At 43.0% G+C, this 18,998-nt stretch overlaps 1 protein-coding gene across 3 annotated transcripts in view; it reads right to left on the bottom strand.

Annotated features, from left to right (window-relative positions):
* EIF4E3 (eukaryotic translation initiation factor 4E family member 3) overlaps nt 1-18,998 on the bottom strand; it is a 115,960-nt gene that overhangs the window by 87,225 nt on the left and 9,737 nt on the right. For all 3 annotated transcript variants that reach the window (XM_036877535.2, XM_036877539.2, XM_036877538.2), the window contains exons 2-4: nt 14,385-14,457; nt 2,345-2,439; nt 665-725 (exon numbers count right to left, since the gene is read on the bottom strand). In XM_036877535.2, the coding sequence (XP_036733430.1) occupies nt 665-725; nt 2,345-2,439; nt 14,385-14,457 (229 nt within the window). The remainder of the gene's footprint in view (nt 1-664; nt 726-2,344; nt 2,440-14,384; nt 14,458-18,998) is intronic.

The following is an 18,998-nucleotide window of genomic DNA, read 5'->3' as shown; positions in this document are numbered from 1 at the left end:
AGACACCATGAAAAGGTAAGCCTGGGAAACATTTGCTCTTTCATCCATTTTCAAAGAAGCTTTTGATTTCCCAGGGCTTACAAATAGGTTTGAATGTTGGTGTTGAGTCAGGACGATGACTCAGAGCCCACTCCCTAGGATATCTAGGTCTTTGGGGCTTGGCCACAGGAAACCAGCATCCCCCTAGGCTGGTTAACCAACCAGGTCCTCATCAGCCCGAGGGAAGCTGGGCACAGGCTCACAGAAAGCCCCAAAGAATGGTGGGATATGAGGCCTGCCAAGCATCCTCGTTCTGCACACCATGGTCATGCTCAGAACTGCTTTAGTCCCCGGTGGGAGAGGGACAAGCCTGTGGAGGGAAGGGTCCTGATTCTGACCAGATAAACCAATTCCCACAGGTTAGTTACAGTTGGGGAGGAAATGACCATCATAATCGGCCTTTCTGTAAGGTTTACAGGCACGTAGCTCGTCACACTATAAGACTGTTTCTATGGAGAAACACAGTAATGCATTTTCAAGTGGCAGTGTGAGGCAGAAAATCACCCAGGGCAGAAGAGAATTCCTCACCCCAGGCGTGTTCTGATACTCCCAGGCAGGGCGTCTAAAACGCACACGATAGGCCCCAAGCTGAGCCGGGGCTGGACAAGGACGAGGACAAACCTACCGTGCTGTCCTTGGGAACTTTCATCTTCCACACACCACCCTTGGCATTACTCTCCTCTTCCCTGGATCAGAGACCAACATTTCAAGTTATACTCAAGGATTAAGTAGTTCTACATACATTCAGTTTAATAATAGATGATATTAAAGATGAAAAAAACATAGAGCATTCTTCAGTAAACTCTCCTCTGGTCTTTTTATTGGAAACAGAATCAGGTGAAAGAGAAAGGAAGGGGGTGGACATGGGGAAGGAAGAAAGTGGGACTCAGGTGCCACAAGGACAGGGAAGGCAGTGGGAAGCCAAGTTCTGTGCTCAAGGAGGTGGTGATGAGAGGTTGCCTAGACTACTTGGAGATGAGCAAATTAACACAAAGGCTTCCCATGTGTGTGAAGGCCTTGGCACTCCACTACCACACTCATGACATCACCTTGGCGGATTTTCTACCAACCCTGTCTTATATGCCTAATAGGACCTATTGGGCCTTAGTGGGCATCCGTTGTGTTTCCCTGTTTAGATTCTTCTCCCTCGTCTGTAAGAGAAGTCCAATTTCCCTTTAAGGGGCTACCTTCCCCTACTCTTAGGCCAGCCCCATTCTGATAGAGTTAATTCCACATCCTGGCTTCAAGGTGGGACAATACGTCAGGTTTGCCTATGAACATACAGCCTCTTCCTAGTCTTGGTGATTGGCCAGGGATGGGAAGGTGACCCACAGGGGCCAATGAGAGCCAGTCCTGGCATTTTACTGGGTCTGATGAATGCTGACATTGATAAACTTGTAGGGTGTAAGACTGGAATCTATGAAAGCCATTTCACCACCATAAATGGGAGAGGCTGCCTGAAAATTAAACCACAATAGAGAAAAGCAAAGGCAAACTGATGGAAAGCATTGGATTCCTAAAACATTTGAGCCCACAGATCTTGGGAAATTAGCCCAACCAGGGGACTTGTCAGTTACAGAAACCAAAAAAAATTTCATTTTTTTGCTCACGTTAGGTTTCCATCATTTGCTAACAAATGAGCCAATACACATTTCCATTTTATTAATAAGTAAATAACTACAGTAGCTAAGGGACATGATGTAAGAATTTACTACTAAATGGCATCCAGCCTAAGCAAACTGGCTTACTGTCCACCACCCTCATCGCTACACTACACAACTAAAGCACACCTTCCCCTAGACCCTGGGCCATGATCTGTATCACATGCTTTCTGTATGGTCCACGTCTTAGAGATGTCTGAGGCAATATGATCTTTGCTCAACCATACAGCAGACTGGGATACCACATCTGTTCCCCTCATCTCCCCACCAGGCTCTAAGGTTTTTCACTCCACTGTCCAGGTCACTACTGAACAAATGAAAGAACAAACTCAAATGAAGCAACGCCCCATACAATGAGATGATCACACCTCCAGTGCACTAATGATGTCCTGTTTATAAGAAGCCTGCAATTGGGTCCCAGTGAGAGAATGCTGAGAAGTCTATTCATCATCACAGAGCCCCATGTGAAGGGGGTAGTGGGAAGGAGTGCACTTCATAATGAAGCAATTGCTAAAATTACTGTCCACATTTTAAAATTACTGAAAGCCACTTGGGCATTCCAGGCTGGCATGAAGTAAATATTTTATGAGCTTTACAAACATTTCCCACCCACCTTAACCTCAAATTACATATAAGACACTTACCAAAGTGGTCGCCTCTCTCCTCTCATTAAATGATAACTACATCTCAAAGGCAGGCTAGTTACAGGAGGAATATTATTGTACACACTCCAGAAGATCTTTAAAAGAAAAACACTTTGTTTAATAGATGCAGTATTGATCGACTATGCCACTAGCTTATAAAACTAATGCAATAAAGAAAACATCAGATTTTTATTAAGTCCTATTCATTCAAAATTGGGTTTTATTTTCTAAGATTCTTTCGGATTTTCTGCTAGAAAATGTAACAAAACATTCAAGAATGTTTCTTGCTGAAGTCAGGCCAAGTTCTATGCTTCAGGAAGCTGTGGTTATTAAACAAATGTTCCTATGCAACATACCTCCACATAAAACTAGGTTAAGAATCTTGCTAGTGATTTTTCTGACAGGTAGATGGCATCAAAGAAATACCATAGTGCTAAGTATATGTAGTGAACCCTATTTCCTTATACCACAGGCTGTCTTCTTCCTAAGCATGAAAGGGGTCTTTTGCACTTTGGGGTGGGGGCAGGGGTAGAGAGGCAGATGCAGAGGGATCACTTTATGCACTCTGCCCTTTTCCTTTCCCCTCCTGGAAGGAATAGGGAACAGCTCAGTTGCTAAGCAACAAGTTGCCCATAATACAGGATGCTATGGACTGTGTGTGTGTCCTCCCCAAATCCATATACTGAAGCCCTAGTCCCCAGGAGGATGACATTAGGAGGCAGGGTCTTTGGGAGATAATGAGGGCATAAGGACAGAGCCCCCATGATGAGATTACTGTCTTGATAAGAAGAGGAAGAAAGATAGCCCTCTCTCTCTCTCTCTCTCACGCCACCATGTGAGCATACAACAAGATGTTTGTCTGCCTGTAAAGCAGGAAGGGAGTCTTCCCCAGAACCCGGCCGTGCTGGCACCCTCACCCTGGGCTTGCAGCCTCCAGAACTGTGAGAACTCAGTTGTTTGAGCCGTCCAGCCGTTGGTATTATTATAGCAGCTGGAATTAAGACACAGGCTGACTAGTAGACAGAAACTGCCTACATAACAAAATAAAGTAATAGTAACAGAAGTAATAATAATAGTACTAATAGTGCCAGACTTTGCTTTATGAGCCTTTATATATGTACATAATTTATCTTCATGACAATCTCATTAACAGATACAATTATCATCCTTGCTTCATAGATGAGGAAATACGGGCACAGAGACTGAGCTGTCTAAGCATTATTGATTGGGATGATGGTTAGGAGGAAGATGGGGACTGAGTTAATGAAGAATAAAACCCTTCCTAGCTTGCTTGGAATGGGCCACAGAATCACTACACTAGGAACTGCATGCATGGAATTATTACACAAGTGAGAAATACTGTGTGTGGTGAGGGAAACAGAGGGTGAGACTGTCTGGGTTTCCAGTTGGATCTGAGGGAAACAGCACTAGAGAAATGAATCCTCAGGCATCCCGAATGGAGGAGCGTAGGTGGAGCTAAGTCTTCCCTACGTCGACTGATAATCTTTATAGGCCATTCAAGCCTGTCTCATATACAAATTATGGCTGAATTAACAGCCAGGGCAGCGACAATGAACGGTAAGATAAAATTGAAGTCAAAAAGCCACCTGACCATAGAATTATTAATTAAGAATACTTCCGATCCCTTCTACTGAAACGGTGCTCACAGAGGGAGCAGCTAAAAATACTGTCCTCAAACTGCTATCTGTCCTTATGGATGTACTTAGCCTCTAAATGGTTTTCTGTCAGTGCAAATAAGATTACTCCAACGCTTCAGTTTCTGTCTGTAGTGCCAGTATAAACAGGTAGAATTTGAAGCTGAGCAGTTGGATTCCAAAATTCTGTTCTTAACCACTAAGCTATATCCTCTGAAAATACAACTATATGTTCTAGGCACACCTTTCTCCAATCTTGGAAGCTGTGGACCAGGTCATAGAGTCACAGAAGGAGAGACAAGGACCTATGTTGAATTTACGGACAAAATTATGCTGAAATAAAAAACTCTGATGCTACCAGGAGGACCTTAGTGTTGGTGAACTTCAAGCCTCCTGGGATCGTGGGGACGATGGTGGAACAGGAAGTCAGTGTGACAACCTCCTCCCACATGCACACTGAGGAAGCAACCATATCTGATACAATGACTCTGAAAATGAGCTACGACCATCAGAACAGACCTTCTGCATGTGGCAAGCGAGAGAAGACCACACTGAGATGGGTAAAGGGGCAGAACCATGATTGATCAGATGCAAACCCTTCCGCCACCCCAACCTGCGAGCAGGAGGGAAAGAGCAGCGCAGGGAGGTCAGAAATGCCTGGGAACTGGGCACACCTGGCCCCGGGGATCTGTTCCAGGAAGATGAGTCCTCATAGCATTGGACTTTGAAAATCAGTGGGGCTGAAAGGAGAATTACTAACTTTGAGAAGTGTGCTGGAAGGACAGGGGTCCAAGGGGGATCTCTCTGGGGCAGTGGGGGGAAGAGGGACAGCAAATACCACTTTTCCAGTCCTTCCTCAGCCCAGCTAGCCAGACGTTTGCAGAAACCAGCTCTGAAACTCTCCATTTACCCTGCTTGCTCTGCCCAGCATTCCCCTGAACACCTGCTCCACCCAACAAGCCCGGCCCAGGCAGCTGCATCAGCCATTGCTGGCTGCCAGGTGGAGGGAAGGCCCCACCGCGGTGCATCGCAGTGGAGTAGCCCACTGGCGAAGCTGCACCAAAAAGGGCACAAAGTGAGTCAGAACAGCAGCAGTCTGTCTTCGCTGGCAGCCAGGATGCGGAATGGCCTGACCCACGGCCCACCAACAGCAGTCACAGCAGGAGGACTGAAAGGGAGGGAATGGAAAAGGATACCCCACACGGATAGAAGTGAAAAAAAAAAACGCAGGAGTAGCAGTACTTAGATAAAATAGATTTCAAAACAAAGAAAGTAACAGGAGACAAAGAAGGGCATTACACAGTGATAAAGAGATCAGTCCAAGAAGAGGATATAACAATTGTAAATAACTATGCACCCAACTAAGAGTGCCTACATATGTAAAGCAAATACTAACAGACCTAAAGGGGGAAAATGACAGCAATATGGTAATAATAGGGGACTTTAACACCCCACTTGTATCAGTGGATAAATCATCCAGACAGAAAATCAATAAGGAAACAGTAGCATTGAATGACACATTGACCAGATGAACTTAATAGACATCTACAGAACATCCACCCAAAAGCAGCAAGATACACATTCTTCCCAAGTGGAACAATCTCCAGCATAGATCACATGTTAGGTCATAAAACAAGTCTCAATAAATTTAACAAGACTGAAATCATATCAAGCATCTTTTCTGACCGCAGTGGTATGAAACTAGGAATCAATTATAAGAAAAAAACTGGAAAAAAGCACAAACACATGGAGGCTAAACAACACGCTAATAATCACTGGAGCAATGAACAAATCAGAGGAAATAAAAAAACACATGAAGACAAATGAAAACAGAAATACAATGGTTCAAAATCTGTGGGATGTAGCAAAAGTGGCTCTAAGAGGGAAATTCACAGAGATAAATTCTCAAGAAATAAGAACAATCTCAAATAAATGAAATAAACTCAAAATGGATTAAAGACCTAAGTGTAAGACCTTAAACCGTAAAAGCCCTAGATGAAAACATGTCCAGAAACGTTTGAACATCAGCATTAATAATTTTTCTGGATACATCTTCCCAGGCAAGGAAAACAAAAGCAAAAATAAACAAGTGGGACTACAACAAAATAAAAAGCTTCTGCACAGCAAAGGAACCCATCAACACAATGAAAAGGCAACCTACTCTACTGGAGAAAATATCTCCAAATGGTACATTTTATAAGGGGCTAATATCTAAAATATATAAAGAACTCACACAACTCAAAACCAAAAAAACAAATAACCCAATTCAAAAATGGGCAGAGGATCTGAACAGACATTTTTCCAAAGAAGACATACAGATGGCCAACAGGCACATGAAAAGATGCTACACATCACTAATCATCAGGGAAATGCCAGTCAGAACCACAATGATCTATCTCCTCGTGCCTGTCAGAATGGTTAACATTTCTTTTTAGACAAAAAACAAGTCTTGACAAGGATGTGGAGAAAAGGGAACCCTCCTACACTCTTGGTGGGATATAAATTGGTGCAGTCACTGGGGGAAGCAGTATAAGGTTTCTCAAAAAACTAAAAATAGAAATCTCATATGACCCAGTAATTCCACTTATGGGAATGCACTTGAAGAAAACAAAATCACTGATTTGAAAATACATATGCACCCTTATGTTTACTGCAGCATCATTTACAATAGTCAAGATATGGAAGCTGCCTAAGCATCCATCAACAGATGAATGGATAAAGATGTGGCACATATACATAGTGGAATATTACTCAGCCATAAAAAAGAAGGAACTATTGCCATTTACAACAACATGGATGAACTTAGAGGGTATTTTGCTAAGTGAAATAAACCAGGCAGGGAAAGACAAATACCAAGGATTTCACTTACATATTGAAATCTAAAAAACAAAACAGAAACGGACACAGAGAAGAGACTGGTGGTTGCCATGGGGGTAAAACAGGTAAACAGGATGAAAAGGTACAAGATGCCAATTATAAATTAGTCACAGGGAATAAAGTATAGCACAGGGAATATAGTCAATAATATTGCAGTATTTTTGTATGCTGTCAGATGGTAATTATCCTCATAGGGTGAGCATCTGATAATATAAATAACAGTCACATTACTATCTTGTACACCTGAAACCAATACTGTGTATCAACTATACTTCAATTAAAAAAAAAAAACCTTCAAGACTCCTAAAAATCTCCAAGCCAGAGCGCCTGCCCTCCAATGCCTGCCAATATTCTGGAATTTTGACTTTTTACCTGGTGTTTGAAGCACCTTGAAAAAAAAAAAAAAACGACAAAATGCTTCTCCTGTTCCAATGGTAAGAAAAACACTCTAAGAATCATGCCAAGGTTTGTAGCTTGAGAAGCTTCTCTTGAAAACAAAAACAGATAACTGATTTTGTGAGTCTTGGCACATCTGACAGGAGGAGATAACGGCCCCAGAAGATACACTGACAGATGTAACTCTGACTTGATGTACTTATTAAAGCACATGTTTACAGGTTTGTGCGTGAACTACAAATGCGAATGAAGTATCTGGTGACACTACTGAAAAGATACCTGTTAATAAAACATGTGGTACTAAATTGGGCTGCTTCTTTTTTTGCAAACCTCACGCAGTATGTGGAATGTGTGCCAAGTACAGGAACTTCCCTCTTATCCGTGTTTTCAGTCACCTGTGGTCAGCTGAAGCCTGGAGCAGATGATCCTCCTTCCAACATATTGTCAGAAGGCCAACCGCAGCCTCCCACTAAGCCCCAGTGCCTCTGTCCTCCACCTCACTGCACTGCATCATGCAGGCATTTTATCATCTCACACCATCACAAGAAGGTGATCACAGTACAGGAAGATATTTTAAGAGAAAGAACCCATACTTACATTACTTTTCTTATAGTATGTTGTCATAATTGTTCTATTTTCTAATTAGTTATTGTTAACCTCTTATTGTGCCTAATTTATAAATTAAATAGTATCACGGGTATGTATGCACTGGATAAAACATAATACACAGAGGGTTTGGTACTGCCTGAGGGTTCAGGCATCCACTCTGGATCTTGGAACACATCCCCTCCGATAAGGGGGAGCCAGTGTGTATATGACGGTGAAATAGCTCAAGGAAGGAATCCAGCATCACACTGCTGCTCAGATCCTTTCCTCCCCTGCGGAAGTGAAAGGGCTGTGTCACTGGAAACTTGCTAATTCATGATCGTATTCTCCATCAAACATTTTTAATTTAGTTGAAACACCTAAGTTTTACTACAGACAGAAAGTTGCAAATAAATTTCAAAAGCCATTTGACCTAAAATTAATTTGAAGTGACTTGCAAACAGTCGACAGAAATAAAGCTAAGCATAAAATGTTTATTAATGATGATTAAGTGCTTTTTTCAAAAGCCTGAATCATAACATAGGATGAAGAAAGGTATAAAAGGTGGGCGTCATTCATTCAGCCAAGACTTGTGGACACCAGTTAGGGGTAAGACACTGACAAGTCCTTGGGGAATGGAGCTGAATGCATGAGAGGCAGCCTTTGCCCAGAGGCCACTCGTTGGTGGCTAAGTTCTGGCACCTGTCCTTTAAGAATGGAGGCAAGGTGGGTGACTGTCCTGTGGAGTTATAAGAATTAAATGTGAACCGCAAGTCCGTGGAAGGCCTAAGGTAAGGAAGCAAGGTGTGGTTAGACCATAGTGGCACCTGTTCAATCTCCAATCTACTAGCTCTGATGGGAGCAATTCTGCCCCACCTGACTGTCTTCTGCCAAACACATAATCATTCCTAACCAGGAAAACTGGCAAAATTCCTCCCCAATTTTCTACTGGAATGTTTTGAAGAAAAGAAAAAAGGAGACTATATTTAAAAACACTTGAGAAGAAAAGATGCCCTTGGTGACAGGAGACAAGGTGTAAAAATGAGAGAAAAACACGCAGCAAATAGACAGCCAAAGAAAAACAAGGTCTGGGATTTCTTCTGAAGGTCATAGCACATGAAGCAAGAAGGTATTTTTAAAATAGTAAACACATGTTTTCATTCATTAGCTATTTCTAGTTGTCATGGGGCCTGCTTCCCACCAACTGAATCAATGGTATTTATGGGGAGGGCAGACATAGCCTGGAACAAAGAAGGCAGCTGAAGAACTTAATGGATGTTTTTAACCCGCAGTAGACACAATAGGCTGAAAGCAAAGTGCTTCTGATTTGCACGTGCTGGGTACTTGAGAGAGAAATAGGTTTTGCTTTGAATTCCAAGAGGGCTTGACTTCTGGGTAAGAACCAGTTTGGAAGACTGATCATCAAACAGATTAAGATAAAGAATAGGATGTCAGGACAATTTCCCACCACACAGGAAGTCAATGAATAAAAACTAGTCTCAGTTGGGGAGCTGAGTGGGGTTCAAACTTGTGAGAATAGGAGATAGCCCACAAAAACTTTGGGGAAACAGCAGACCCGGCTTCCTGGGTAAAACCAATAGGTGTATGTTTCTTTATTGATGTTAATACTGTGAAGTGTACGAGGGCTTCACAGAACAGAAATGAAAACCCAAAGAAATGGCTGGACTCAGAAACTTATATACCATTTTACCAAAGGGTGATAAATTACAGAGAAGTGACAAGACATTGGAAAAGGCGGTCTGGATCCCTAGAAGTGTTAAATTGTGGGACGGTGACTAGGAAATATATGGTAGAGAACCATATGGTTGTTTAAAGGTGTGTTATGCAGACTCAAGTGATAAGAAAGGGGGGTACTTTTAAAAGGGAAATTTATGCCCTCACTTTAGACAATAGGGAGAGGGCAATGTTTCTCCTGTGATTATTTTCTAACTGCCTTCAGCTCAAAGTAATTCTTTCAAGGTGGAATATTCTGATCCCTTCCAGAAGAGACTAAGTTTTTTTACATCTGAGTGACAGAATTCCTTTAACTTTGCAAAATTTACTCCTCCCCACCCCAGGCCCCAACTGCCAGCATGCCCGCAAACAGCGAGCATCACGGGAAATTTGACTTCAGCTCTGTTTCTGAACCACTGGGCTGTGACCAGAAAGGTTGATCCCATTATTCACAAAATGAATAAATTAAGTGATAAAGAATCCTGTTACACTCAATACTAGGTCTGCACTGGACAGAACTATGAAGTAGACCTGGCTGCAGGCCCTCCTTCTCTCTCTTTTCAATATAGGGCTTCTCTCTCTTTCACCCCCTTTCACCCAGGTGGTCCACCGCAGGTCGGTGCAGGACGCCACCCACTGCAGGCTGCCCTTCCGTGTCTGGGGCAGTGAGCCCTCTGGATCAATCTTTCCATCATTTTCCATTATCAAGACTGACCTATAAAACCTCTCCTTCTGAAAGGGGCAGCCCTTGTTTCCCAATGATTTGGAAAGCCGTCTGTTGTCCTGACTTAATGATCTGTAACAGCACAACTCTACAACCTTCCTTCTGATAAGGGATGATGTTTTGATTATCATTGACAGTACACAGGTCCAGAGGGAACAATCTCTTAATTTTAATAAATTGCATTTTTTAGGAAGACCTTCTGTTTATGATAAATGTTGGATACCCACTTACAAAAGAAATAGGAAGTTCCTGTTCCATGTAAATTTAAGTGCAAAGTCACTGTATGGGAAATAATGGGTAGAACAACTGTACAAGTGGGATGTCGGGAGGCAAAATCTTGACAGTGATAACACACACCTGGGACAGAATGCTGTGTATGGAATGCGTTTTCAGGGATGGAATCTTTGATCAGCAAGCCTGAAAGATATGGGGGACCACAGAGCCCTCCCTCGCAAATCACACCTGGCAGGTAGCTCTTCATTCTCCCACAGATAAAAGCAGGCTTGTTCAGAAGCTATGTTCTGTTCTGTACTGTATCCACTTAGGACATAAAAACACTGAAGAAATGTGGGAAGTTAGGAAATGTTTACAAAAGAGTAAAAGGAATCAATAAGTGTCTGGAAAACATATCTAGATGAAAAATGGAATTTTCCAAGAAAGGCAGGAGTATAGGAAATAAATTTAACTCCAGGCAGAGAGAATTATTGTTGGCCGTGACAAGAGTGTCCTCAGCACGGGTCACTGTGTCTCCCAGCAGCCCATGCCTCCTCCCCTCCTCATGCAGGGTGAAGCAAAAGAAATAGAAGTAGATGGAGTTCCGGCCCCAGAAATAAGGCACGATCGCCTGTTTCCACTGAATGTTTTGGCCCAGTTACCTCTCAGCCTAATTCTCCCCAGTTAATAAATGAGGGTAACGATTCACAATCTCCTCTAACCACCTCCCCACTGGCCCTGCAACATATCTGATTTCCTGAAGGGTCTCAAAGAACAAAAAAGAAAAATCATGTCCTGATAAAATGCAATCATTAATAACACATGATTCTTATATTTCATCCAAACATATATGGAGGTGGTGGAGGGAACACAGACATGACTAGGGACGCAGGTTTTTGGTGCTGACAGAGCAAGAGTTCAATAATCAACATACAATCACAGTGGGAAAAAGTGTGTCCTCAAATGACTTTAAAACTAGCATCCAGAATAGTTCTCAAATACTATGCACAATTCAGATATTAAGGACATTAACTACACAGGCTGAAAGCCCAACAGTTACTAATAATAAGTCAAAGATATTTTCACAATTGGAGATTATTTGCAGTGGCATAATCCGGGGAATAATTGCTTGAAATAAATAATCCAGAAGTAGAGGTACATTTTCCTGATACAAAACATGACTAAGGAAAGGACAACAAGATGTTCCAATAGAAGCAAGTGAAGGATGGCAGATGAGCTGATGATTATCATTGGGCATTTAACTATATGCTTCTCACTTCCCTGTGCCACTTCATTTTCACAAGCTCAGGATACAAGCGGTATCATGATTCCTTCTATCTTAAAGATAGAAGCAAGCCAATGCAGAGAAGGTAAGCAACCTGCCCAAGCTTGTAAGGGGCAGGTATGAGGGACCAACCCAGGCAGTGTGGCCACCCCACACCCTTGCCAGTCAACTGATGAAGCCGAGAGGCAGAATTCCACAGCACTTCAGGAAAAGCTGCCAGCCTCTGAGGGCTGATGAAGTGCCCAGCATACTGAGAACCACATACAATCTCACTTCACCCTCGCTCAGGCTTAGGAGGCAGGTGCTGCTACTATCTCAGTCCAACAAGATGAGGAAACTGAGGGGACAGAGGATTAGACAGATGACAGAACTTCCTGACCACTCAGGGCTGTTTCATTATCACCTTGTCACCCCGAAGGAGCTCTTTTTCCTATCACTCCTTTGTGAAATTTTAATACCACAGAGAGCCTGCTTATCTGATAAGTACTAGATGTACACCTATGCTTTATACATACAAAGACTAAGATTTTTTTTTTGCCTGAATCAAAGATCAATTTTTGCCCCCAACGAGAACATGTGCCGTATGGCTTAACAGATCCTATGAGAGCAGTCTATTGGGACTGAGGAAAATGGTTCATTTATGAATTTCTCATTCATTCATTCAGTCAGTCTTTCCGTATTTACTGAGTGAAACAAACCAGACACAATAGCATATGCTACTGTGTGATTCCATTTATATAAGGATTTTAAAAAGACAAAACAAATAGATGGTGACAGCAAAGTGAATGGCAGTTGTTTCTGGAAGAGAAGGACTGACTAGGAGGAGATGTGAAGGAACCTCCTGGCATGATGGAAGTTATTTTTCTTCATTTGGGGATGGTTACATGTTTGCTTACCTTCATCAAGATTTATCAAACTGAACCCTTAAAAAAATCTGCATTTACTGAATGTACATTATATCCCAATACAGTTTTTAAGAAAGTCTTTAAAAACTATTTCCTAGTATGTACTGTCAGCCTGGATGCTTTAAATCGGTCCCTACAGACCCTGTCCAACTGTCAGATGCCCAGGCTCAATCACACGCTATGTTGTCCTTCTGCAGGTTCAGGGAAACACACTGACCCTTTAACCCGACTTTGCCAGTGTCCGCCACGGCTCTGATGTTCCAAAGCCGTAACGGAGTGGAAAACATCTAATGACAACCTCAGGAAGTCAATGGGACCTAAGAACCTCATACACTGACAGGCTTTCAAATCAAATTCTCTGAGGCTGGCTGCTGGAAAGAGGTAACAAAAGCCCATACAGTCAACGTGGGGAAGAAGCACGCGGAAGCCTTTCCTGGACTCGGAGAGCATTCATGCCGCTGGACGGCGGCCCACACGCTGCCTCGTGATGCTGCTAGTACTTGGCACCAAATGGTTATTTACTGTGGGCTGTTATTTTGCTTTCCACATGCTTATGTCATTTTCCCAACCAGATCAGAAATGGCCCGTGCCTGGGACCGTGTCTTAACCCTCCGATTACCGTCCTCAGTGCCTATGCTCAGCACCTTAAAATCAGATTCCTGAGACCCCATGACTGTGAATACCGAATTCTCTGAACCAGATATTGGGAGGAATGTCTGAGGAAAGGATCTTCGTGCTACTTTTGCATGTGAGAGGCACTTAAGAGACACAATTTAGATGCCAATTTGTGGTAACCTCTAAGACATTAAGAGAGTCAGGGCCACAATAGGGAAAGTAATTTTAAATCTGGCCTTTCTAGAAATTTCAGCACATATGATCAGTGTAAGTATAACGCAGCCTTAAAGGGCTTAGTCTGTCTATAACACTGTATTAAACTAAAAAAGGGGGAGAGACTTGATAGAATTTGCTTTAGAGAAAAACAGAAACACAATCAATTAAATAAACTTTTTTTTTTAAGAAATGGCCATCATAAGAACTAGAGAAAGCATAGAAGTAAGAGCCTACATTTGTGGAGAATCTACTGTGTATCAAATGTGCTGCTAAGCACGGTATAAACATTATCTTACTCAGTCCTCACAACTCCCGAGGTACGTGCTATCATTATACCAATTTCACAGAGACTAACGGGGGTTGATATGCCCAATTCAGGATGATGGAATTTGAATGTGAAGTAGGAAACTGGTCTGAGTCCTTCCAACACTATCATGCTCTCCCTGTGTGACCTGCAACTTTCAATAACCCTAAAGGGGGCTGTCACTGCCTTGCACAGATGGGACACAGAGCTCAGGGAGGGAGTGGCCGAGCTGGTGTCTGAATGGGAACACATATCAACAGCTTCAAACCACCACGGTCTGCTGCTCTGGAGGGTCTGCAAAAGGTTTAGGTAGTAAATAAGTTTTAGCAGAGAAGAGTCGGCCACTTGGACATGTGCTCAGCTAGCCTGTGGGGTCGACTTAGGTGAGGGCCGTTCTGCCCAAATGAATCCGCGAGCCAGTGCTGGGGCAGAACCAGGGGGCTGCCAGCACAGTGGGGGTTCCCGGGTTGCATGAGGAAGTGTGGCATATATCACGTTAATCTGACTGACATGTCCCTTTCTTGATCTTACCTGTACGGTCTGTACTGTGTAGATTTTCTTCAGATTCGATGCACACTCAGCTGCTGTGGCACCAGGGAGGGATCTGAGCAAACAAAAGCCAAAGGGCAGAGAAAAAAATGAAACAGGGAGTCAGTGTTCACGGACTAGTCCACAGTAAGTCTGCAAGTCTTCATGCAAATCAAGTCTGAGACCACAGAACTGGACATTCCTGGGATGCTGTTTAGAATTTAAAATGTGAAATCCTACTCTGTAAAGTCATAGTTTGTTCCTCTTAAAAGTAAGCAGATTAGATTTACTCTGGAGAAAATAAAAGGGGAAAAAGAAAAGGAAATGTAAGAAAGGTATTCGGGACTTTCAAATCACATTTTAAGAAATGCTAAAATAGCCTTGTAATAACCAAGCCTACTGCCTAGGACTTTGGATAGGAAACTGCCAGCCGTACAGGTGACATGGAAAATGCAGGGTTCTGCTCAAAATAACTTGTTTGGAAAACTTGTCAGTTCCCCTGGTGGTAAATATTCATGGACTCTTGGAAAACAGAGTGACCTTTTGCCAACTTTAAGAAAACACAATTACTCAAAGTCAACTTGAGTTTCACCTGAAATTTGCATGTGTTTCCAAAACACTTGCCTTTAGAAAAATACTTTCAGTTATTTTCTCAGGCTGATTGAATTAGCCCTGCCTGAACTCTGTGGTCAGAATACATTAATCTTTAGTTTGCCATATGTTCCACTAGATGGCAACCTACTACAGTTTTTTTTTTTTTGTTTTTTTTTCCACCAGAAAAACGAGCAAGAGCCCTGGCTTCACCCAGCACCATTTCCTAAGATGGGCGGCGTAACGTGGCACCCTGTCATAAATCCCTGGAAGTTACCACTCTCGATTCCCACCAATTTTCCTTTCTCCCTATACTGAATTAACAGTTCTTGCTCAAGAATGGTGGGGGTCCAGGCTAAAGATGAAAATTCAACCCCTTAAACAATGCTTGAAAGTCTGGTTCTTGGGTTAAGAAATGGGGCTTGCTGAGCCCAGAAATTACTGGTTCCCAGCTGACCTTCTAGGGTCTGGTGTCTATAAAAAGAATGCTTTTTACTGCCACTGACCCTCAGAGACACAGTCCCCAGGGAACCTCATGGCGTGGAACTTTCTGGACAGACGTTAAACCACTGTACCCCAGAGATGTGCAAAAAACTCTCAGAGCTCAGAGGCAGAGGGGACAGCAGAGGATCCCGCCAGGTGTGGGGTGGGCAGGGGCACAAATGGTACGACTCTCCAGACCACATTCCTGGAACTATGAGGCAATGAATGCTCCCTGGTGTCTAACCTGAATACCAAAAAGGCATTTCTGAACACAGTTCCCTTGCTTGGAAGGTCACTACAGAAGCAGTATGGATTCGTTTTGGGTCAAACAAGGAACCCCCACTGAATAGGCAAAGCCTGATAAATAAATTCACTCTAAAGCACTGGGTTTACAACTCTCTTTTCTAGTTGTTTGTAAGTATGCCAGACATTGTTTTGTTTTGTTTTAAAGAAAATCCACAGTAACTGCATTTTGTTGCCAGACCTGAAGCCTAGAATAACTACACTGAAGAGAGCAGTGAAGAGCGAGATATTGTCAGCACTTCTGCCTGCGGCCGAGACGAATCCATCAGTCTAGAAAGACTGCCTGCGCTTGGGGGTACAAAAGTTTGGACCTGGATGAATGTTCATTTGCTATTTGGTGCAGGTTTGCATGCTGGTTTTGGCTTAAATTATAAAAAGATAGGTGGGAGAAATTTTTTTAAAACCCTTCAGCTCTGAGTAGATTTTCACATGAAAAATGTACTGCTTTTATATGAAAATCTAGTGGCATTTATTCCAATACTGATTTTTCTTCCTTTGGAAAGCTTAGCTAACCTCTCAACCGAATACACCCAGCAAACAGGCCCGTGAGTCACCCAGGCAAGTATATCCAGGGCTCCTTCCCTAATGGGGGGCAGAGGGGCGGGGTTTAAAGTCCAAAGGGAGGAAATGTACTTTGCATGTTGTTTTCATTTTATAAACTACATCTCAAAGTTTAACTGCTTTTGAAGGTATGCTTCAGTTTATAAGTTTGAAATGAGTATAATTTGAATGTTCACTTTGTAGAGTATCATGTCCCTTTAAGCAAATGTAACATGATAATACCATTTGACAAGGAAAACATCATCGATGAACATCTGCTTTAGATGTGTCTTTTTAAATGCCTCTGTCCCCATGCTTTGGTTTTTCCTCATATTCTACTGTAGAAGATAATTATATAAAGTCATTTAGGTCCCCCCAGTTTCACTGTCCAAGTTTTTTAAAGAAATCTAGTTTCCTGAGCCCAACAGGGAGCTCTAGAATGAAACCACTAGGCAGTATTATTACTGGTGTCACACACAATGGCAGGAGCTAGTGCGGATGGACTGAATTCTTGCTACTATGCTAAGCCTTTTACCTTCAGTACAGCACTGAAGCCTCATGATCCTATTTACACAGCTGCCCATATTATGTTTTCACCAATTTACAGGTGAGAAGCCAGGGCTTCTATACAGAGCATTGGTTAACTTACGTTGCCCAAGGCCACAAGCACCTGACTTGAGTACAGGTGACATACTGGATATTTCCTGCTCTTTATCCCTGCTGTGGCAATTTCTTTTTCCTACGTGTACATGTAACAATAACAGTATTATACATAGCAGCGATAGTAGTATAACTCCATTTGGGTTCCCGGACCCAATTCCAATATGTGTAAGCATGTGGGAGGGGGTCTTCCCACACATACTTACACCAAGCAATTCTCGAACACCTGAAGGGAGTCTGAGAACTCAATTCTGACACTATCTACCCAGAGTCAGCACCAGATTCCCGGGTTAAGGGCTCCATCCTACAAGACCGCCCTCCACCCCTGACTCCAGATGCTGGTCGCAAGCCCCAGGCAGTTACCTGTGGTTCTGACCTGCAGGCTACAGGTTGGAGGCTCCCACAACCTCCCCCTTAAGTTAGATTAATTTGCTAGAGCGGCTCACAGAACTCAGAAAAACACTTAGATTTCCCATTTAATGAAGGTACCATAAAGGATACAGGTTAACAGCCAGATGAAGAGAGACACGGGCAAGGTCCCAAATAAAGGAGCTTCTATCCTCCTGGAGCTTGGAGCCTGGCTCAGTGGCACGTGTGGCACGTGGAGGAGTTCTGGTTCCCAAGCATAGCAGCTTTCCCTGACTGAGAAGCAGGATCCCAGAGAGCAGAGGGCAATAAGCTCTTCTCAGGGGTGTGTGTGAGGGCTTCACCGCATAGTCATGATTGACAAAATTATTGGTCATTGATTGATTCAGCCTCCAGCCCCTGCCCATGAATGGAGGGTCCAAAAGTCTCTTATTAACATGACAAAACCCCCATTTCACCTTGAAGATTCTGCAGTGTTTTCAGAAACCGTGGATGAAGACCAAATATACCTGGGAAATATATATTTGGTCATCTGATTTCTTATAACTCATTATATCACAGACCCTCACTATGGAAATGTCCTGGCAATCACACACGCACATATTTTAAATGGGGCTTTGCAGTGGACCCTGGTGCATTCTCATCAAGACCACCGTTTTTGCTGAATCCCATTTTTAAATGAGATTATGTCCACCCAACTTCCTTAGAATACAGTCACTCCAACAGAGCCGAGTAGGGAAGGTCCTCATTGAAAACAACAGAATCACCCTCAAAGATAGGCCTGTTCTGACGAACTTAGGATGTTGATGTATTAGCGTTTCAAAGGAAATGTGTCAGCCTCTATGGAACCTCAGCTTCCTAATTTCTTAACAGAGGAGGTTGGATTCTGTGATCTTAAGGGTTCCTTCCAGCTGCTGGACAGTTTTATAAATATCCAGGTTTCAAAGCAACAAAACAATGGTGTCAGAACTTCTGATGGAAGTAAATGGCTGGCTTGGCCAGTGCAAGGAATGGCACTCTTCTGCAAGCCAAATCTGATTCTGACAGTCACTGGAAAACACCAGGGTGCCTAAACCTCAGGCCTGAACCTCAGACACCTTTAACAAGCAAAACTGGCCCATAGCCACAGGATCAATTGTAAAAGGGCAAAACAAAAGCCAAGATTTTTAAGTAATCTGCTTTGTAAACAGGTCAGTCTGTACTGGACTTGCTGGGTCAAAGTGGACTCAGAAGCTGTACCATCTACTGTTACAGTTTCTTAAAGTAGCCCTCAGGCTGCCTGTGGGTTAGCTGTGGCCCTGGGAGCAGGCAGCCACACCTCCTCTCCTTGCTACTCTAACAGACACTTGCAGCAACTGAAGACAAATACGGGCAGTGCACTTCAACCAAAGAAACATTTTTACTCTTACCACGTATATAGTATATTCTCCTATCTTTAAAAAATCATTTTACTTCATTCATATTACAAATGTAAACGTTCTAGCAGAACCCTAACCAAGACCAAGGTGCTCGTCTGGAGGGTGATAATGGCGATGTCTGGAAACATCTTTGGTTGTCACAGCTGAGGGGGAAGCTACTGGCATCTAGCAGGTAGAAGCCAGGGCAGTTGTGGAAGCTTCTACAGTGCACAGGACAGCCTCCACAACAAAGAATTGTCTAGTCCCAAAATGTCAA

The sequence above is a fragment of the Manis pentadactyla genome, chromosome 1 (assembly GCF_030020395.1).
Source record: "Manis pentadactyla isolate mManPen7 chromosome 1, mManPen7.hap1, whole genome shotgun sequence".
In the NCBI taxonomy this organism is placed as follows: Eukaryota; Metazoa; Chordata; class Mammalia; order Pholidota; family Manidae; genus Manis; species Manis pentadactyla.
Note: the sequence above shows the minus strand (reverse complement) of the source record. Positions and strands in the feature narration are given on the sequence as shown.